At 41.4% G+C, this 22,427-nt stretch overlaps 1 protein-coding gene across 1 annotated transcript in view; it reads right to left on the bottom strand.

The window, feature by feature from the left end:
* Positions 1-21,004, bottom strand: part of ISM1 (isthmin 1) — a gene marked incomplete at its 3' end in the record, with an annotated part of 77,808 nt that extends 56,804 nt beyond the window's left edge. The window contains exon 1 of the mRNA XM_084247335.1: positions 20,708-21,004. Coding sequence (XP_084103461.1) covers positions 20,708-20,845 — 138 coding nt within the window. The 5' untranslated portion in view covers positions 20,846-21,004. The remainder of the gene's footprint in view (positions 1-20,707) is intronic.
* Between the last annotated feature and the right edge of the window lie 1,423 nt (positions 21,005-22,427).

Here is a 22,427-nt window from a genome sequence, read left to right as displayed (position 1 = left end):
AGCTCAAGACTATTCCCATCATGGCTTCTCCAGCTGCCACAGAGAAACCTTCTGCAGCCCAACCCCACACCACTCTGACCATCTCTTAACTGGACTCATTTTGTCTGTGTCCACCCTTCTGAACCCCTCTATTAGACCTTCTGGACTTTCACTCCATGATAAGCAATCTCCTTTAATTTTCAACCTCTTTTCAGAATATCCTTTTGGCCTCCTAAAAGACACACACACACACACACACACACACACACACACACACACCCCAAACAAAAATAACCTGATCCTTTCAGGATGAAGTATGTTCCAACTGCTATATGGAGTTTCTAGTTATTCTCACTCATCATTGAACATTTAAACTTCTAGCTCAGTTTTCTTCACCATCTACCTCCTTATCCTTTTGGGTGACTTCAAAAACTATGCAAATGACCTTCCTAGCTGCTTATCTCCTCACTGGCACCAGCCTTTTTTCTTTACTGTCCCTCAATTGCCTTAATGCTTCTTTCCTAAGATTTTTTTTCCTTAAGGAAACTCTCTTTCTGGGTTTCCGTTGACACCACAATCCTTGGTTTCCTCCTACTGCTTTGGCCACGGTCATGGACATGGACATGGACATGTTCTTACTCTGAGTTCCCAGTCCATTTGGATATTTACCTGCTCATCATCTGCACTTCAAATTCCATATGATCGATATACATCCATGCATTTCTATGGCCCCACTTCATAAAACTGGAAGTTACATTTAATTTCTAACTTCCCGGTTCTTAAACTTGAGCCATAGCACATCCTGTCTACTCTGTCTTAGAACTTTGCTTTACATCTGTCCATTCCTCTGCTCCCTGGCTGGAGTTCCTTCACCTATTGCCTGGATTATTTTATTATGATAATGTCTGTTCCCTTAACTCTCATTCTCCACAAAACCGACAGTGTCGTCATTTAAAATCTCTTTAAAGACTCTGATCACAGAAAAGGGAGGTTCTTTATTATGACCTATTCTATAAGTTCATGTATTACTTTTTTTTTAAAAGATTTATTTTTTTATTTATACAAGCACTGCGTACAGTCAGAAGCGCGCGAGGGTGAGAGAATTCACCAGAGCCAGAGAGGGGAGCAGAACAGGCAAACTGACTAAGTACACTGCTGAGGGGAGCAGCGGGTATGGCAGGAGAGATCTGTCATGCCAGGTGGGACCCTCGCCAGTGGCTGGGTGTCGAACCGGTGCTGCAGAGGCTGTGGGCAGGTTTGCAGCCCAGTGCTCAACCACTGCACCACCAGGGGAGGCCCTCATGTATTACTTTTGCCCTTATATGCTGTTCTCCAGTTTCTTTCATGTTCCTTAGTCAAGTCAATTACCTTCCTAACTCAAGGCTTTGATTTTTTGATTCCTTCTGCCTGATACACTCTCCTCGTTGTTCACAATTTGACCCATTCTTATTCCCCAACTGGGAATTTAAGGGTAGCTTTTCAACCAGGTCCTTCCTTGGTCATACTTTTTTTAGTTGGTATTTCCAGGTATTCCCTCTCTTTGCACCCCGTTTGATTATGCTACCACCTACTACAAATCAAGGTAATTATTCATGCCTTATTTTCAATCTCCCCTTCTAGAACATAAGGTTATTCCATATTGATACATATTGAAATCTAGCAGAACCTATGAAAACAGACTTTCACTATGCAACTAGTGAGTAAGTGAAAGAAGGGACTCATGGAATGATTAATCTGTGGTCAGGCCATACTTCATACTTATATGAACATTATTTCATTTATCTGACTGCAAGGTGACTGTTTCTGAAATAAAAGAGAATTTAATTCACTCAGTTTCTTTTTAACTTCTCTAATAACCTAATAGCAACTGCAACATCACAGAGTCTAGACACTTTAGATTCACATTTGTTCTAATTGTCTGTGGAAAAGCAGAACCATGAACATTCTTCAAATTGTTCGGAAGGAGGGGCTGTGTGACTTTGTGAGAGAGGACTGGCCTGCATGCCAACTAACCTGAATAATATAATGGCTTTGGGCAAATCCTTTCCTTTCTCTGGATTTGGGGTTCCTCATCTGTGAAATGAAGTGTTGGGACTTCATGTTCTAGTTTCTTGCCAGTAACACAATTCTCAGACTTGAGTATTTGCAACCTGCCGTCTAAGCAGAGTGATATTTTGAAGTTGAGGGGAGGTTACAGGGCTTAGATCAAGCCCTGGTTCAGCTCTGTACACAGACATTGACCCCTACCTGTCCCATGGGAATATATCCTGGTAACACAAAAGGCGCCCCATTTAGATTGCTAAGACCAAGACACAGAACCATGCAAGGGCATGGTTAAAGCCATCCTTCTGCCAGCATCTGGCTTAAGATAAAATATAGCCAAGTAAAAACCTTTCTCAAATCTCAAGTGGGAGACTGCAGATGGCCTCCTGATGTTGCTCCAGGCTGAACACTTGGGTTTTGCGGGTGCCCAGTTTTTCTCTTCAAGGGTGTCTGTGTTAAAGACAGCTGCTGCCATCCAGGAAGGCTGCATCTCACTGGCAGGTTTCCACAGCACTTCTGCTTACATCGCATCTTAAGCAGCATGACAAACTCCAACCCAAGGGAACAACAGACACATACAGAAGCCCTTCAAGTAAAGTAAATTGAGTTAATGGTTTGAACAACTTGGAGCAACCATTCAGAGATCCAGAGAAAAGACGCAGCCTCCTTAATTAGTGGCCAGCTCTTTGAAGTTTGTTTCCCTCTTTGCTCACATCTGAATCCTTTGTTCACATTAGGAAGGTGGGAATCCTGCTCTTCTAGGCCCCAAGGCACACAACTTTTCCCTTGTTTGGGGCCAGGCCATTCTGTAATTGAGTTTCCTGGGTCTGCATGGACCCACTCTCCATTTATCCCCCCTTCTCTCCATTTCTGAGCAAATGTAAGGTCGAGGACATCAATGTTCATTTTTGGGTTACCCCAGAGCTTAGCACTGGGCCTGGGCTTGGAGAATAAGCTGTAAAGAACCACTGTAAGCATGGGAGCTGCACTGGACTGTACTTCAAGGGAACAAGGCCAGCATGGAGAACTTGGAACAGAAAAGCTGTCTGCCACAGGTACCTTTGAAGAGTCTGGCTCTTGTGAATTCCACGTGCTGTCCATACTTAGAGTCACTCTCCGTGGTATTTCAGTCTCTCCAAACATTTCCAGTTTCATCCAGTCAGTGCTAATTCCCCAGATTTATCTCATTTCATAATGTCTTTCGACTTGCGTGTTTTACCTCCATCAAAATCTTAGCAGGAAAATCACAGCTGTCTCCAAAAGGTAGTGAAGGGAGCAGAAAGGAAATAATCTATTCAATAGTGGCCTTTTTCCAGTCAAGTGTGAAGTGCTGAACCTTTCAAGAGTAATGGATGAAACAGAAGTAGAAGCTACAAGCCAGGTGACTTGGCCACACTTTAAAATATTTTATCCCTTGTGAACTGATTCACAGTTATAATAAGTGTTTGAATATCAAACAGGTCATTATGTATTGTTCAGTTTTTAGAACACTGGTACTTTTGATTGTAGGTACCTCTTTCTCCAACACCTGGTCAGCCTCCAAATTAAGTTAAAGCCATTCTTTATGTTGTAAGTAATTTGACTTGCATGTTGTAGAACTGTTTTTTCTCTTAAAGACATACTAATGCTCTTAATTTTCTGGTAGACATAAAACAACTCCATTCTTTCCTTACCCAGTTCGACTATCTTTATATATATTAAGATTTGCATGCGAGGGGTATGTGAAGGAGTGTGGCAATGTGGATATTGGGGGACTGCATGTAATTGATCCAGGCATTTAGTTAAGATGCAGTCCTTAATAAATGTTCGCTCTATGGAAGGGCAGGCAGCTCCACATATGTTAATGAGTAATGGGATATGAACTTTGCCATCTTGCTTGATTTCAGCCAGGTGGTCCTCTAGTGTGAAGTAGATGGCTTCTCATTAATGACTTTCCCAAGACCTTGCAGAACCCAGGGAAAGGGTGAGAGCATAAAAACATAACTCAATTAGTCCGAAAAAGTCATCATGTCTAATAGAAGGTACTCAGATCAATGGCTGGACTTCTGGTGTTTGGGCACATGTAACCACAGTGATGGAATGTTCATCTCACAGCTCTGTCAAAGGTATTCCTTTTTTATTTTAAGTTATTGCTTCTCTTTATTATACGTGATGTCCTATAAAGAAGATATATGTCCACAATTGAACTTTGAAAGAGGACCATGAGGCCAGTTCCATTTAAAGGGAATGAAGTCAAGCAGTAAATTTGCTGGTCACTCTTTTCATATGGATGGTATCTTAGCCAGCAGTTGGTCTTTGATGTTGTAACAATAGCACTGGGCCATGGAGGCAGAGGAGGATCCTCATAACACTGAAGCTAGTCCACATTCATTAAATTTTGGAGACTAGTCTGCAGGGTAGCGCACATCAGGAAGTGTAGACAGCAGGCTTCAGGACTGCTCCTTTCCTTTCCCAGCAAAAAATGGCCATCTCGTCTACACTACTGTACTGCTTGCTGTGGTCTTCATTTTATTTTTAATTGAAGAATGATATGCATGCAGAAAAATGTATTTTGATAACTATATAGTAGAATTTCATAGCCAAATATGTCTGCATAAGTAAAACTCAGATGGTAGGATACTACCAGTTCCCAGATGGCCCCTGCTGCTCCTTCCTAGTCACTTCCTTGTTGAGGGTAGCTAGTGTCCTCTTCTCCTACTCTGTTTAACAGTATAGCTTAGTTTCTTCACCTAACTTCACTTAAACGTAATTATCCAGCACCTTCTCTTTCATGTCTGACTTCTTTCATTTAACATTACATTTGTGCAGTTGTGCACACTGTGGGTAGTTGCTGTTCATTCCTAGTGTGTACACTTAGTGTCTTACTCATTCTACTGTTCACAGTAGACTTCATTTGACTTCATAGTAGACTTCATTTGACTTCATTCATGAAATCTTAATCAGTTATGTGTGTACATGTGTATAAGGCCATGATGCAAAATGTGATTTTAACAGTGGGTCTTGGAACAGGGATTTGAAAGTTGCTGTGCTAGTGTATTTACAGGAGTGGGGAGCAGAGTGGAGAATTTTTTTTACATCTACTCTTGGTGGGTCCTCTCGACTGCTTATTCTTCATGCTGCTTTGTCCTGACCAGGCTTTTCTGTGCTCGCTTTGGCAGCACATATACTAACCAGGCTTTTCTGAGCTAAGGCCCTGCTGGTGGGGGCCTGGGGACTAGGTCATATTCTGATGCAATGTTCCAAAACAAGTGGAGACAATCTACTCGCCTCTATTTCTTATGGCACAGGCCCTCTTATTTCAAGCTTGTAGCAAGATTTATTAAAGAATTAAGGAAACAATGAGAGAAATAGTTTAAACCTAGCTGCTTAATTTTACTTTTCCTAAAGTCCAAGGAAAGATCATCCTGGATTTAAATCCTGGGAGGGGCCACTTCCCAGATTATTTGAGTTTATCATTGGGTCCCTGACCTCAAGGCTACATCCCTTGCTGCTGCAAGGCTCTCCTTCCAATTTTAAGCTTGCAAATATTTATTCATATTTTTAAGAAAATTCTATCCTGCACTCACAGAGTTCCCTAAGTTCTCACTCAGTTGTTTATATTTTTTAAAGGCCAGCCAGGTTTAAAATATCCATTTCAGATCCAATACCAGGCCATCAATCACTTCCCCTCCTCCTAGCACTGACCATGCAGTTTCTCCATGGAGACTTGGAGTAGGGGTGGCTTGTTCTGTTTTTTTCACTCCTTACCCTCCAATCTTGGGGATATGTTTCACTAGGAAGATTCTCAGGTCTTTGAGTGTATAGATGAATATATTTCCTTGGTATTTATACCCAGAATGGGATGCTGTTTGAGAGGGTGTGAATATATATTCTGTTTTAATAGTTATTTTGGAAAAACAACTTTCCAATGTGTTTATATCAGTTTATCTTCCTAGGTACTCTACATTCTCACCAAACACTTGGCATTTTTAGTTACTTACCTACTCATTTTGCCATTCTGCTGGGATCATATTATGATTTCACATTTTTAGTGGCCTTAGCTTTTTTAAAAGTTAATTTCCCTTTCTATTTTAGTTATCTATCCAGTCAGTCAGTCAGTGCTCAATTCTTGACAATCATCAAGCCAATAAACTATTAAGAAAATTGAAATGAAACTGGTCCCAATGCAAATGGCCAAGAGGTATATGAGAAAATGTTCAGCATCACTTATAGTCAGGGAAATACAAATCAAAACCACAATGAGGTCTCACCTCACACTGGTGAGAATGTCCTATATTAAAAACAAAACAAAACAAAACAAAACAAAACAAAACAAAACAAAACAAAACTGGCAACAACAACAAATGCTGGTGGGGTGTGGAGAAAAAAGGAACCTTCTCTTCCTGCCGGTGGGAATGCAAACTTGTCCAGCCACTATGGAAAGTTGTATGGAGGATCCTCAAAACAATAAAAATGTATCTACCTTATGATGCAGCAATTCCACTTCAAGGAATATACCCAAAGGACACAAAAACACTAATTCAAAAGGAAACCTGAACTTTTAAGTTTATTGCAGCACTAATTACAATTGCTAAGATATGGAGACAACCTAAATGCCCCCAAACAGATGAATGGATCAAGAAGTGGTATATATACACAATGGAGTACTATTCAGGAATCAAAAAAGATAAACTGATGCCATTTTATAGCAACATGGATGGCGCTGGAAGGGATTATGCTGTTATGAAATAAGTCAGAAAGAAAAAGAAAAATATTGGATTATTTCACTAATAGGAGGAATATAGGGAAATTGAACAAAGGCTTAGTGAAAAAAAGACACAACTAGCAGGCAGATTATAGATCTGAGACATACAGCAGGGGAGGGGGGAGGTATGGGGTCAAAACAGTGGGGGGAAGAGCACACGGGATTATGGTGATGGTTCATGGGTGATGTGGTGCTGGGAGATTTATGGGGACTATACCTAAGGGGAGAAATCAAATATCTTACAAAAATGAACAATGACATAAAATAAAAATAAGCAAATGTGAAATTATTTTTAAATTAAAAAAATAAGAAACTGATCCCAATTCAACATTTGGGGTGCAAAGGGAAAAGGAGAAAGAGGGTTCTGTAGAACACACCTGAATTATGAGGCACAACTTATCAAAAACAAGACACAGGACAAAGTTCATTGGGGATACAGAATAGCCAAGGACTTGGGAAGATTAACAGAAAAAGATCTGGAATGAGACTGGGCCACAAGCTGATTAGACTTTATCAATGTAATGCCATAACTGAAAAAATAATGTCACATTATTATTCTCAACTATGTGGCACATTTTAAAAGCTCAGAAGACCTTGAAGAAATGGGGTTGGTGTCACAATGAGAAAAGGAAAAATCTGATTAGGCAGAAAGGAGAAATTCTTCTGGCCAGTGACAATAATTAAAAAGCAGATTATACAGTTCCTAGAACTTAGGGAACTCCTGTCCCCAGGCAGGTTGTATTTTTCTTGTTATGTCTGGGAAGAAAGGTAGGAAAGGGTGCCCCTTCTTCGGCGAAAGTGGTTGCAGGCTTGAATTGTTAAAACTCTAGGAGTGATGAATAACATATTTGTGGGCACAGTTCCATCCCCACCATGGAGCACACGGTTTTTAAGCATTGAAACTACACAAGGGAGACTATTGAGAAAGAAGAAGAGAGGGACGTGTGTATCTTGACTCAGAAACAACTTCGGTGGGTGGAGCCCCATGCTGATGGAGCAAACCCCAGCTTTTATTCAGCTCTCAATTCTCAGAGGCAGGTTCCTTTGGCCCAACTCTGACCTGGAGCCATACTGGCAGCAGCTCCACAGCATAGCCCCAGGTGATGGTTGGGTCCCCCTGGAAACATGCGGCACAACCACTAGGCTTCTCCTTCCTGGGACGTGTTCGCATAGGGTGTGGGTGGTGAGGAAGTCTCCGTTTAACAAGGAGGCCAGTTGCCCTCTCTTTGCTATGGCCTGTTGCCCTCTCTTTGCTATGGCCACACTTGCCTTTTCCTTGCCTTCTCAAAGAAGCCACGAATAGCCTTTTTAGAAGCATCCCTGATGGACATGAGGCAGAACGTGTGTCAGCCTCATGGAGTCAAACTGGACTGCATCAGTTCTGTGATGTTTCCCTCCATATGAGGTGCTCAGCACAATCAAATGTTAAACCTCAATTTCATGACATTGTTCTGCTTCAGTTCTCTGCAAAGTGGAGTTAATTTCCATGGGCTACTATGAGAGCTAAAGGAGTAAATCCTAAGTCCATACAGCAGTGGCCAGCACAGAATAAATGCTAATGCTTATTTAGTTTTTGTATCCTCATCCTCCTCATCATGATATTATGAAGGCAAATTTCAAAAATTAGTAGAATTATTTTACTAGGGTATCTATTCATAGATAAGGATAGATAAGTCTCATTGAAGGGATAAGTCTCATTGAAGGGACATACTACTCTATAATACCATCACCCACACTTAAACTTTTATCCCATTTTATTGAAAAGACACAGAAGGCAGAAAACTGTGAGACTTTTGCCTAACGGTATGTATGTAAGTGAGAAGCAGAAGTGGAGGTGTAATTAATCCAAAGCCTATTCTTCTGGCCACTCAGTTGGGTCTTGTGCCTTCTTTTCATTGATGGGATGTTAAAAGGTATGACCCAAGCAAAGGTTAAAGAGTATTTGTCCATTTGGACTTGACTTTGCCTTTTGTTTTTTCATTGTGACAAGAGAAATGCATGGCAGGTAATCTGTAGGTTGCAGATAATGGCAGATACATGGAACCACCCTGCAACTTGGAGTCAACTTGGCCTAGATCTACTGAACCCATGTGACCAACAAACCCATGAGCATGAGAGTCCATGCTTATTGTGGTACAGCAATATTGGACAATGGCTAAGTTAAACTTGACCTATACTGAGTGCTTTTTGGGACTGCAAATTGCAAGAAAAGCATACATCAAGGCTAGAGCTTCCCTCAAACTATAATGTGCATATGATTAACCTGGGGACCTTGTTAAAATGTAGATGTTCATTCAGTAGTTATGGGTGGGGCCTGAAATTTTAATTTTATAATGAGCTCTCATAGTCTGGGTGCAAGGACAAGAAGTCAGCCCAAATTTCTCCTCATTATTTCTGGGCCATGACTGTACCTGTTGAGCACCAAGGTGGTGGATGTGCCACCTTAGATGTAAGGGAAAGACAGTCCTTGACCTGCATGAAAATGCTGCATGGATTTCTCATGATCTGCACTTTCCTAATGTCTTGCGTGGCCACAAGGTCAGGCCATTTCCAGGGCTAATAATTGAAAACATTTAATAATGAAATTTTCCCTTTTTAATTTTTGCCCTTCCTATTTCCTGGCTTCTAATTAATTTTGGGCTCAAAACCAGTACTAGATTTCTAAATCACAATGTGACTGAGTTCCTACACAGGAGATACAAAATCTATTTCTGGTTTTCTTAATTTCTACTATGTAGGACATGGGGACAAAAATGAAGGGGGCATTGGACAGCAGTTTGGAGAGGAAGCAGAGACTCTAACCTGTTTTCTTGTACAAGACCTAATTTTCCTAAATTATCAAGACCACAATCACCACCATCATCTGCGGAAATAAGCCTCATGAGACTTGTACTTTGGGCATCTTGAAAAGATAAGACAGTTCCTTTCAAATAGTATCTGCTCTCCTTCTTTTAGCTTTTTGTAATATATTGTTTACCACACACCTGTTTTAACTGTTAGAAACTATCATTGTGGGACTCAAATTTGATGTTTTCCAGTGGTGTCCCTAGGTTATTACAATTCTAAACACATTATGTGAGTATGTTAAAAAGACTGTCACAATTTCCTTATAAGCTAAACATATACCTACTATATGACCCAGCCAAAGTACTCACAGAAGAGAAAAGAAAGCACATGTTCTGAATGTTCAAAGCACCTTTATTCCAATATTTTTATATTGAAAACAACCTAAATGTCTTACAGCAGATGAATGGATAATATACCATAGTAAATAATACAACAGAATACTGATTGACACTAAAAGGAACAAACTCTTTATGCACAAAACAACATGAGTGATTTTCAAATTATTATGGTGAGCAAAGAAGTGACCTAGAAGTCTTATATTAGTCTTCATGTTGTAGTTCTACTTATATAAAAATCAAGGAGAAGCAATAACTAATCTATTGTGACACAAAGCAGATCAGCAGTGGCCTGGAGATTGCGGTAGAATGTGGGAGCAATCATAAAAGAGCTCTAGGAAACTGTTGGAGAAAATAAGTTTATTCAACATCTTAATGGTGTGAATGATTTTATGGGTGTCAAAGATTGTTCACTTAAATGTGTACAGTTCATTGTGTAAATTATGCCTCAATATTAAAAAAAACATACATATAGACTGCCAATTTCCCCTTACTCTCTCTCCATCACTATCTCCAAGGATTGAATGGGTGCCAGGGAATGTTTTCTCTTTGTTTCATTGGTATTGACATGAATATTGAATCTGGATACCTGTGGGATTAAGTTAACACCTGGGTGGGCTATGACACCATTTCCACCATTGTGGCATTACTGCATCCTTCATGTAGAATCTACTTCTTGTTATTTTTGAAAAGAGAGATGTTGTGTTTAACAGGAAGCGAACTATTGCATTCACATCCTATTCGCCTTTTTCCAGGTCACTGCGATTGAACATCTGGGGCTTGGGGGTGTGTGTCCAAAACTGCCAATCTAGCAGGCCAGATTGCCAACCTTGAAGATCACTCTTCTTTTCTATGGACCCAGAAGCAGTGTTCTATGTGAGGTGACTCAGTTTATTAAAATGTGCATGGGTCAGACCAACAGGAAGAAGGGATAGTTAACCTACTGTTTTTACTTCTACTCAATTTACAGAAACAACTTTACAGTGACACATGCTGGTCTGTACTTGGGGAATTGATACTAAACTATATTTATCCAAGCACCTTGGCCTCTGCCTTTTTAGGCATTAGATGACAATCCCACACACCTTTCAGGACTTCCCATTGTTTCTCATCCTCCTACCTAAAATAAAATAGGAAACAACCCTTGGATCAGGCTCTCAGGAAAAAATACCGTTTAACTCTATAAACATCAGGAATTTGTAGGCTGTACCTAGGTCTGATCTTTCCAGTTCTCATAATTTTGGGATTCCTTTCTCCCCAACTGCTTTGGGAAGGCATAGTATAGCTCGATTCTTTTGTTGTCCATTCCTTTCTGGAGCTAATAGGGTTCTGTTGTTGTTGTTGTTGTTGTTGTTGTTAACTACAAGAAGTAACTGATGGTTCATATAAGCTCTACCTACCTGTATCTTCCTACCTGGTTGCCACCCAATGAAGTGGTCACTATCACCAGTGCTTTGTTTTATTTTCATTTCCCCAAAAGTAAACCCTGAGACAAAGAGCCAATGGTATATTTGAGAGATGAGCTTAGGAAGCTCTGGTAAAGGGAGAGAAAAAAAAAGGCAGAAATGGGAAAGATTATGTTTCAATCCAGTAAACACAATGGGCAGAGAGTGTTTGGTCCCAAGAGGAATCTGGGCACTAGCATATTGGCTTTATTAGCATTGCATACATCTAACCTCTAGACTCTTAGGCCACAGAAAGAAATATATGAGTTTGCTATCTTTTATGTATCTAGTTTGTTATGAAGTTCTTATGGAAGTACAGCTAAGGCTTAAATAAAATGCAAAATAAGACTTGTTTTTTTCCCTAGTAACATACTCTCTCACTATTTCTTTAAACTCAAAGTATATCATCCTGTGCATTAAACTGACACCCCTATCCCATACCCTAAATATTCTACCTTCTGGACAATAAGTACAGACAGAGATCTACTCTTAGCTGTTACTGGAGAAAGTGAATTCATCATCATCCTTTTCTTCATGACACATAAAATCCTAAGGCAAGGATTGCAGAAAATGTTTTCAGAATATTAGAGAGAAACAAAAGAGCCACAGAAATCACTAAAACATTGTATAGTAAGAGCAATGATGACACATCAAAGAAACTGAAATAATTGACTTGGAGAAGAGAGAGGAAGTATTAAACAATATTTTTCAAATCCTGCATGAGATGCTTCATGAAAACATGGCAGTCACCTGCTCATGATTACTGGGAAGAAAAAGTAAACATGAAATAGGATGTAGTGTAAAAGATTTAAAGGACTTATCAGAGGAGGAATATTCTGACATTAAGGATGTTCAAAAGATACTTGTATGAAATATAGAAGATGGTTGTGGGATTTGTTCCTTTGTAGACTTTAAAATGTAAATAGAGGTGGCACAGCGGTTGAGCCCCAAACTGTGAAGCTGTCCACAGCCTCTGCAGTGCTGGTTTGATTCCCCGCCGGCCAGGGAGAACCCCACATGGCGCCTGCCCCGCTGCTCCCCTCAGCAATGTCTTCAGTCTATCTGCCTGTTCTGCTCCCCATTCTGGCTCTGGTGAATTCTCTCACCCTCCCACACTTCTGACCTGTACCCTGGTTCTTGTATAAATAAATAAATCATTAAAAAATGTAAATAGATTCTTCTTTACTCAGTTAAGAGTGCTCATGAATTCTGAAGGTGACAAAGCCTCAATGTCTTTTCGAACAAGACGAGTAGACTGAATGGGGGTGGGAGGTGGATGTTGCACAAATAATCAAACTTTTTATGGTTTGTATACAGGAAATAAAATTTTAGTGTTTCAGATAAAGGTGATGGGCCAAGTATTTTCATTTACTTCTTTTCCTTGTCAAAATTGTACTGAAAAGGCAGACAAAATATAAAAATAAATTCACAACAGAAGTGCAAAGTTGAGAGGGAGTTACGTACAGAAGAAGAAATAATTTCTGGTAGAGATAAAACAAATGGTAACTGAAGGTAAAAAGCATTACATAATAGAGAAAGTGAAATAAAGATCTCTAAAGAGGGTTTCCCTAGGGGAATTCCCATAATAATATCAAGAACAGAGGCTGTGTCAGTTTCACTACTAGGTAATTACTCACAAGAAATGAAAACATATGTCCTCAGAAAGGCTTATAAAAGAATGTTAACATGGTGTATTCATAATATACAAAACACTGGAAATTACCCAAATGTCCATTGATAGGAAAAAGGATAAATCATAGGATAGTCTTACAAAGGACTACCACTCAGCAATAAAAAAGAAAAATCTACTAATATGCACACTGACATAAATGAATCTCAAAAACATTACATTGAACAAAAGAAGCTGTCACACACCAAACTGCATATAGTACGAGTCCATCTACATGAAGAAGTGAAACAGGCATAACTAATCTGTTTAGATAGAAGGAAAACATTGATTGTCTCTATGTGGAGTGAATTGCTTATAAATGTGCAAATGAGATGATGGGGATGTTATATCTCCTAATTTTGATGGTGGCTACATAGGCATATATAGTTGGCAAAACTGGAAGTGAACACTTAATATTCATTCATTTATTATAAGCTAATTACTCATTAAAAAATCTTTTAAAAAATGAAGACAAGAAAGAATAGAGAGAAGAGGCAATAGAATCTAAGAAAAGAAAGTAAGGACTAGAGACTGATTAAAAAGTAGAAAAGATAGCCCTGGGGTTACAAAAGCTGAAAGAGAGTGCCAAGATACAAACATGTTAGAAAAAAACACAAAAAGATGAAAACATGAGAGGAAAAAAAACTAAAAGATGTGAAAGATATATGTTTAAATTCCAATTTAGTTTAGAACTCTAACAGGAGTTCTAGGATAGTACAGGGATATTGGAAACAAACAAAGGAATTGCCAATAAATTTTCTCAAGCTAAAGACAAACTTGAGGCTTCAGATTGAAAGGGTTCACTAACAACTAAAACCCTAAATCTGAATACAACCTGATTTAATTTCAAAATATTATGATAAAGAGAAAAATTCCAAAATCTTCCATTCTAAAAAAAATCACCTCCAAAGAAATAGCATCAGAGTTTTCACTGAAATGTGCAATGATATAACAATATTAGACTATATCTTCAGAATTCTGAGGGGAAACAAATAGAACATAGCCAACAGCCAAATTAGCATTTAAGTGTAAAAACCAAATAAAGATGTGCTGAAACCTTGGGATCTCAGCCTTTCCCTTTGATAATACCTTTTTGAGATAACATAAAAAATATATATTCCAGTAAAATAAAGGCTAAAAATATGACATGAGTAACAGCAGCATCAGTAGCAGCAGGTATATAAGCAAACCTTATAGTTAAGTCAAAATAACTACTGAGAACATAATAAAACTGCTAATAAATGACTCTTTATATGGATATAATAAAAAAAGAATAAAAAGAAGGGAGAAAGTAATAAAGGAAGAGGGATAATCAAATGCTAAATATTTGGATGATGTTATAAAAATTTGAGCACTATAAAAGAGGAAGATAAGGCATGTTAGACTCCAATGGTGGGCTAGGTTATAAATACTGATTTATATAGTATTTGTAGAATAACAGAAAAATTTAAGTTCAAATATGTTAAAAGTTTAACAGTAACAGAAACTGAACATGTAAACTTTCAAAATGTAAGGGAGCTCAAACAAAATAAAATACTCATAAAACATTTAATAAAGCACTTTGCATTCAGTGTTATAATGCAACATTAGGAGGTAGATATTATATATTTATTTTACAGGTGAGGACATTTAGACAAGAGAGGCTAACTCATGTCAAAGTCACACAGATAGCTGTAGGGTCAGAGATGGGTGGGTAAAATGGGAAAAAAAAGCAGAAAACTGAGAATACAAAGCAAAAAGAAAAAAACCTTGAACTCTATCAGTAATTACAATAAATATAAATGAGTTAAATTCATTTATGTATTGCATGGAAAAAAATTAGCCACTAGTTATTAAAGAGAGAGATTTTAATCAAAACAGGAAGAGAAACATTTGAAAATAAAACTTGGGGGAAAAATCACCACAAATATCAAAAGAAAAAATAAGGGAAGAGCAGCAATATTAATATTAAACAAAAAATGTATTCAAGAAAAAAGGGAATAAAACATTGCAAAAGCAGCAATGAGAAAAAAGGAAAAGGAAGCATCACATTTCCTATGATCCTACTATAAAGCAACAGTATTTATAACAGTATAGGTGCAGGGGTTAAAGTCTCAGCACTATCAAGCTATCACCAGCCACTGCAACAGGAGTTAGATCCCCAGCCAGGGATTAACCCAGCTGAACTCTCCTGTCTTGCTCCCTGCTCCCTTCAGCAGTAAATTTCAGTGGATCCACCTGTTTTGCTCCCCACTCTGTCTCTGATGAATCCTCTCACCCCCTGCACCTCTGGCCTACACCCCAGTTCTTGTATGCCTAAATAAATAAAAAATAAATCTTTAAAAGAAAACATAGCATTGGCCTAAGAATGGTAACATTGATTAATGGGACAGGATTAAAAACCCAGAAGTAAATTCATGTACATACCATCACCTAATCTATGATGAAAGCAGGTATCACCATACAATGGGGAAAAGATAATCTCTTTAATATATAGTGTTGGAAAAATTGGAAAATCACACATAAAAAAATGAAGCTGGATTACCTGCTAACACCATGCACACAAATAAACTCTAATGGATTAAAGATTTAGATATAAGAACTGCAACAATAAAATACAAGAAAGAAAACATTGGCCATATGTTCCAATATACCAACAATAAATATATTTTTGGGGACTCAACCCATCTGTGGCAAGGAAATTAAAAACAAAGATAAGTAATTGAGATTGCCTTAAGTTAAAAATCTACGCAGTGAAAGAAAATTCAAGACAATGAGACACTTTATTGAACAAAAAAAAATGTTTACAGAAGGTAACTGGTAAGGAATTAATAGCTAAGATATATAAACATATTATATAATTCAACATTAAAGAACAAATAATTAAATTAATAAATGGGAAGCAGATATGAATAATTTATCAAAGAGGATATCCAGAAGGTCAAAAGGCATGCTCATCATCACTTCTAATAAGAGAGATACAGATTCAAAACTACAATGAGATAGTATCTCACACCTGTGAGAATGGCATGTATTAAAAGACTTCAAACAACATGTGTTAGAGAGGATGAGGAGAAAAAGAATCCTATTACACCACTGGTGGGATTGTAAAATGGTCCATCATTGTGGAAGTAATCTGGATTTACCTTAAACAATAAACATAGAAATACTGTACAATCCAGCAACCCCACTTTTGATGAAAGTATTAATAAACTCCCCCTTATCTATTCTACAATGCTAACAGAAGCATTATTTGCAATAGTTATGATATGGAAGGAGCCTCACTGTCCATTGATGGATGAGTGTATCAAGATATGGTATATACATACCACGGAGTATTATATAGCTATTGAAAGCATGAAATATATAATCATTTTCAACAGAATTGAGGGGTCAGGGGCCAAAAAAAGGGAAAGGAAGGACACAAGGAACTATGGTGATGGATCATAGGGGCTGTGGTGAAGGGAGAACTACAGGGACTATACCTAAGGGGAGAAATCAAATACTGTCCAAAAAATTAACAAAGATGTAGGAAATAATAATAATAGTAATAGAAAGCAAAGTAGTCTGCAATTCTAAGCAAAAAATGGTCAATGAAAGTGTTAGAACAAAATATGGTTTTGACCATCTTTGCTTGAGGAAATCTTTCTTAAATAAGAAAACCAAATCATAAGGGAAAAGACCCAAAGTTGATTACATTTAAAATACAAAGTTTCTGCATGACCAAAATAATGTTAAAAGACAAGTACAAGATTGGTCAAACTTTTACAAAGTACATGAAATAAAAGGTCAACATGGTGGATATTTTACAAAGATAGGACTGGAGTAATTGCTCCCAATCCTGTATACATGAGCTTTTGCAATGTTATTTTACTGGTTCTCCTATAAAGGAGGAATCTGAGCTGCCCAAGCAATTCCTTTGTCCAATAGAATGTGGTGGAAGTGACTTTGTGCAAAATGGTCAAGAGGCCTTACAATTTCTGCTTTACTCTCTTGCTGCTTTGAGTCCACCTTATAGACCTGTGTGCAGACCCTCAAGGATGAAAGACTCTGTGGAGAGAGCCTAAGTGACAAAGAGCAGCAACCATCAGACACCAAGTGAGGTCATCATGAACCAATTAACCCACGTCAAGCCAACAGGTTGTAACCACATGAGTAACCCTAAGATCAGAACAAGAACAAGATCAGAACAAGAATCACCCAGCTGATCCCAGGGCATGTTGTTAACATAGAATCTCAATAAAAAATGAAATGATGATTGTTTTAAGTCACTAAGCTTTAGGATGGTTTGTTATGTACTATTAACTAAGTGGGACAGTTGTCCATAATTTATGAAGAAGTCCAGTAAAAACAGCAGATAGTACCTCAAAACGGTCAGATAAGTCATGAAACAAGCAAAAAAAAAAATGTTGTTGAGTCAAAGTTACTGACTTGAATCAAAGCTGGAAGAGACTTGATGATGAACTGGAACAAGAGCTTGGACTACACAATCAACCTGCCTGGATCTGAATACTGGCCCTCTCACCACAGCTGTGTGGTCTTGGGCAAGTTAGTCAATTCATTCTGGGCTTCAATTTCCTCATCTGTAAAATGGGTATATAAATTCTTTCTATCCCATAGGTCTTTGTTAGGAATCTCACATTCCTTAGTACAAAGCCTAAGAGTACAAAGATTAACACATTTGTATTGAGTACAAGTTAGCGTTGCTTGAAGAACTGAGTAAAAGTTAAGCTATTTACTGAATGCAAGGGGAATAAAAAAGATATATCCTCCTGTATGCTGAAACTGATAAAAAATATGTTAGATCATGTTCATATATATATATGTGTGTATAATGTATATATGTATATGTATATACACATATATTCATATTTGACACAATAGGACATGAATATGTGCTTGAAACTATAATTGTTAGACTTTTTCTCTCTTGTAGCCAGCATGATATGATGACTTTACCAAGAACTGGAATATAAATTTTCTTCAAAGATTTTTTTTAACACCATAAATTAACAAAAAGTATTAAGCAGCTTCTACCTGCGGACCCTTGGAAGTTGCAAGTTAACTAATTCAGTTTTTTTGTTTTTTGCAGGGATAATGACTGTGTATAATTCAGGGCACTTTCAAGGAGATTTAAAATGTTAATATATATGAAGTGCTATGAAGACTGCCTGACATATAAAAGGCACTTGACAAATCTCAGCTACAGTAATTATCTTTATTCTTACTATTATTTTATTGGATGTCCTTGACATGTTAAAATCAGCAGATCTTAAATAAGGGTGCATCACTTTTTAAATGACCCCCCAAATATACTACAACTTTAAGTTGTGGTGTACTTCTTCGGTCAATTTCATATTCTAGAATGTTTTAAGCAGAGATACTAAGAAAATAATGTATATAAGGATTGATTAGGTTCCTAGTTGCAAAGAATGATTTTAGCAGCTTAAGTAATCATAGAGTCAGCAGATTGAGAGAGAATTTAAGATGGGTGAAAAACCATCCAGTAAAGAGAAAGAATACAGGGTCCTGGTTTTGTTTTCAAGAATGCCTGATACTAGTGAATCCAGTTTCTGGGGCTGGAAACAAGAGGCAAATACATGTCTTTTCAGACCTCCTCCCTTGGCAGTACAAACTTGTTCATTTCAAACGCAATGCCTTCATAGAGTTAGAGGGCCAAAGGATAACTTCAGTCAAGCAGAATATAAAACTTTTATAATAACAAATTACCAAAAAAAGTCAAAATATAAACTAAACTGTTAAACTCATTATTCTGCCTGGATCAGTATACTGCATGGACAGAACAAGGCAACATTATCACAAGGTAAACTGAAGCTAGTGGATTAGTAACTACTTGGGATCCAAGATACCCCTAGGAGCATTACTCTTTTTGAATCCTCATTTCTTTTGCCCTCTTGGGGCAGCTCTTCATCCAAAGGCCCTTGTGAGAATTTAATCCACTTCCTCTTTGCAGTTTCCACTTCCACCAGCTGCTTCTCTCATTACCTTACTGTTCAGGCCAAAAAGGCCAACCCCAGGTTATTCTAATGATAGCAAACACCTCATAAAGAAATCTGCCAAATTTGCTTTTCCATAGAACATCATTTTTATGGCTTTTCATGAGTCCACGAGGAAAGAAAGCATCATGAAAAAATATGACTTCCAGAAATCTTGAAGATATTAAGAATTATTCCCACAGTGTTAGACTGGCAGATGCACCACAGTCTACAGAAGGTGGTACCTTCAATTCGGAAACACAAAACTTCTGTCACTCTACCTGTCTGCTCACAGGAGAAATTGAGAGGACCCCCAAAAGATAGGCCATTTTCATAAATGTCCCAAATTTAAAAGGACTTTGGGGTCTAGGGGTATTCTTTCCAATTCCGAGTTTTGTATTCGTGTACAAGATTTTTAATTTGTGTTTGAATCTATGACACCTTGGCAGAGAGAAAACTTGGTATTATGAATCAATAGTTTGCAATGTGTGACCCTTCGCAAGTTTCCTAACCTCTCTGCACCTCAGTTTTTGTGTTTGAAAGGGGGCATATTAACAGTATAGTATCTCATTAAATCAGTTAAATTCTGCAAAGCACATAAAATTGCCTCACATAGTAAGCACTATGGAACTATTTAAATGTAAATTCTTCTCTTTTTAATAGTAGTTTTCCCACAACATACCTAAAGATGTGAAACATGAATCAGCAGGGTCAAAGATCGTAAAGTCCTTTGGGAAGATGAACAACGCTTCTCTCCACATTGCAGGTTACAGATTTTGAGGGGCTAATTTAAGGAGGCGTTTTAGGAATCACAGAACCCCGCTGCTTACTGGGAAAATCCCTGCTGACATCTACCCAGGCTCCAAGCCTACAGCCACACCTCTAAACGCAAGGAAGGGCGCTTTCCAAGGCAGCCGCAGTCAATCTCTACCGTGAGTCTGTCGCCCACTATACCCTCGCGACTAGCATTTCTTCCTCTGCCTCGGAGCTGAGATAGATCAACAGAATCCTATCCCTCTGGTGAAGGTCACAGAACTTTGCTATAAGTTTTAAAAATACAGATAACCCTGCGCCAAACAAGGCAGGTGCCTGGACTCAAAGCCTCCGCGGTGAACGAGCTCCGGGGTGACTGGAGAGACCCCAGAGGGACACCGGGGCTCCGGAAACACGTGGGAAGAGATGTCTACCCATCCTCCTTGGGAAGTTATTTTCTGACGCTTGACCTTGCTTCCGAAGGGTCCAGGATGGTCTGTCTTCTAAACTTTGGGGACCACATCCTATTGTAAAGTCGCCTTCCACCCCCTTCTCCCTCAATGTTACTCAGCCTCTAAAAGGCAACCGAAGACTGGCAGCACCCCAAAGAAAACACACACACACGCCACACTTCCTTCTCCCACCTCTAGCCTCGCACCCTCAGATACCTGATTTCTGAGCGCCCCGGAGGAGCACGTCTGCCAGATCCTGGAGCCGGGCTCAGCCTCCAGGCACAGACCCCGGCTTCGTCTCTACCTTTGAAGGGCTGCCCCAGCAAAACTGCTGCCAAAACAGTTGCTCCACGGCGGGGAGGCGGGGACCCGCCTCCTCGCTAGCATCTGGCGCGCCCGCTCCACACCCCGCCGCCCGGGGCCGGCCGCCGCGCGCGCCCCTCTCCGGCAGCGCAGCGCACTCACCTGCAGCAGGGTCCGGTTGGCTTTGCCGGCGGCTGCGTCCGCCTCGTCCGCCGCTCCGGAGCCGCGCAGCACGGTGATGTGGAGCGTGAGCAGCAGCAGCCCCAGCAGCAGCAGCAGCTCGGCCGCCAGGCGCACCATCCTCTTGAGACGCGCGGCTTTAGGACCCGGCGCGGCGGGCGGCGGCGGTGGCGCCGGGGGAGGAGGAGTCGGAGCCCGGGAGCCCGGCGGCGCGGCTCCCGCCTCTGCCCCCGCCGGGGCCCCGCTGCCGGAGCCCGCGGGGCTGGCGCTGGGTGCGGCCGGGCGCGCCGGGCCTGGGGAGCAGGAGCCGCCGCCGTCGCCGCACCACGGCGGAGCCACCGCGGGGCCGGGGGCGTCCAAGCCGGCTGCGGAGCACACCCCGGCGCTCCCCGGCGGCGGCGGCGGGGTCGGGGTCGGGGGGCTGCCCGGGACCCGGACCGGGCCGGGGACCTCCCTGCGGGAAGGGGGTTGCGGGGGCGGCGGCGGGGCGGGCGCAGCCAAGCCCCCGAGCGCACATGGGCGCCCCAGATGTGGCCGCGGCGCCGCAGCTGGAGCGGGAGCGGCCGCCAGAGGAGCGCGGGGAGCAGGAGGAGGAGAGAAGGAGGAGGAGGAGAGGGCGGAGGAGGGCTTCAGTGGCAGCCCGGAGTTACCTCCACGCTCGGCTCCCCCGCCCTTGCCGCCCGGAGCCACTCACCCGACGAGCCACCTCCCCGCCTCCCCCGAGTTCCTCCGGGCCGTGGGCCGCGCCGCCCCGCGGTGGAATCCTGGGGTGAACCGGCTCCAGATGGGGTTCCCGGGCACACGGGGGTTGTCACTGTTTGGAGGTGACCTGGGCGCCCCTCGGGAGTCCGCGCCGGCTTGCCGGAGTGTGCCGAGTACGAGCCGCTGCTGCTGAGGTCGCTGTGGTCGGTGAGGGCAGAGCGGGGTGTGCACTGAGGCTCGGGGCTGTGGGTGGGTGTGGGTTCCCGGGCGAATTAGGGAAGCTTTATTGACAAAGTGGAGTTGGAGTTGTCATGGAGAACCGAGGGGGCTCCGGATAAGCCAGGTGTCTAGGACTGTGCGCCCTGGTCTGGAGCAGGCGTGAGTGTGTGAATGGAGGGAGACGATAACGTGTCGTTCCAGAAGAGTCTTGACACTTGTCCTGGGCTGTGGATCGCCCGCTCCCAGCGCAAAATACGCTCACGTGCGGAGACTCCCGGTGGGACCTGCGGCGCAAGGCGAGTCCGCTTCGCTGGGCTTGGGTCGGGTCGAGCTCGCAGGTGTCACGCTCGGACGAGTGCCCTCCGCTCGGGCGCGCGGAGCGTAGGTGGGTAACTAAGCGTGAATCTCAGCTTAAGCAGTCGCGGGTCCGGGGGCTCATCCCGGGGGCGCCGCGCCGGGAGGGCACCTGGGGGCTGCCGTCGCGCAGCCGCCGCTCCTGGGCCATCGCCTCATGACCGCGCTGCAGCCTCCGGCTCCCGCGCGCCGCTCATGCCGTGCAAAGGAGCAGCTGGCGAGTGGAAGCCTTGGTGGGTCGAGCTGAGGGCTCCTGGTCTTCACTTCGGACGCAAGAGCGGACTGAGCGCGGGCGGTGAGCTCAGATCACTGCAGTGGCATCTCTCGTTTCCCCCTCGCGTTCTTGTTCCGACTCCCGCCTTCCCAAAGTGGCTCTGAGTGGCGGACGCGCTGTTTGGCTGGGACCTTTTATACTGCGATTCCCCCG

Source organism: Talpa europaea (genome assembly GCF_964194135.1).
Source record: "Talpa europaea genome assembly, chromosome: 11".
Lineage (NCBI taxonomy): Eukaryota > Metazoa > Chordata > Mammalia > Eulipotyphla > Talpidae > Talpa > Talpa europaea.
Note: the sequence above shows the minus strand (reverse complement) of the source record. Positions and strands in the feature narration are given on the sequence as shown.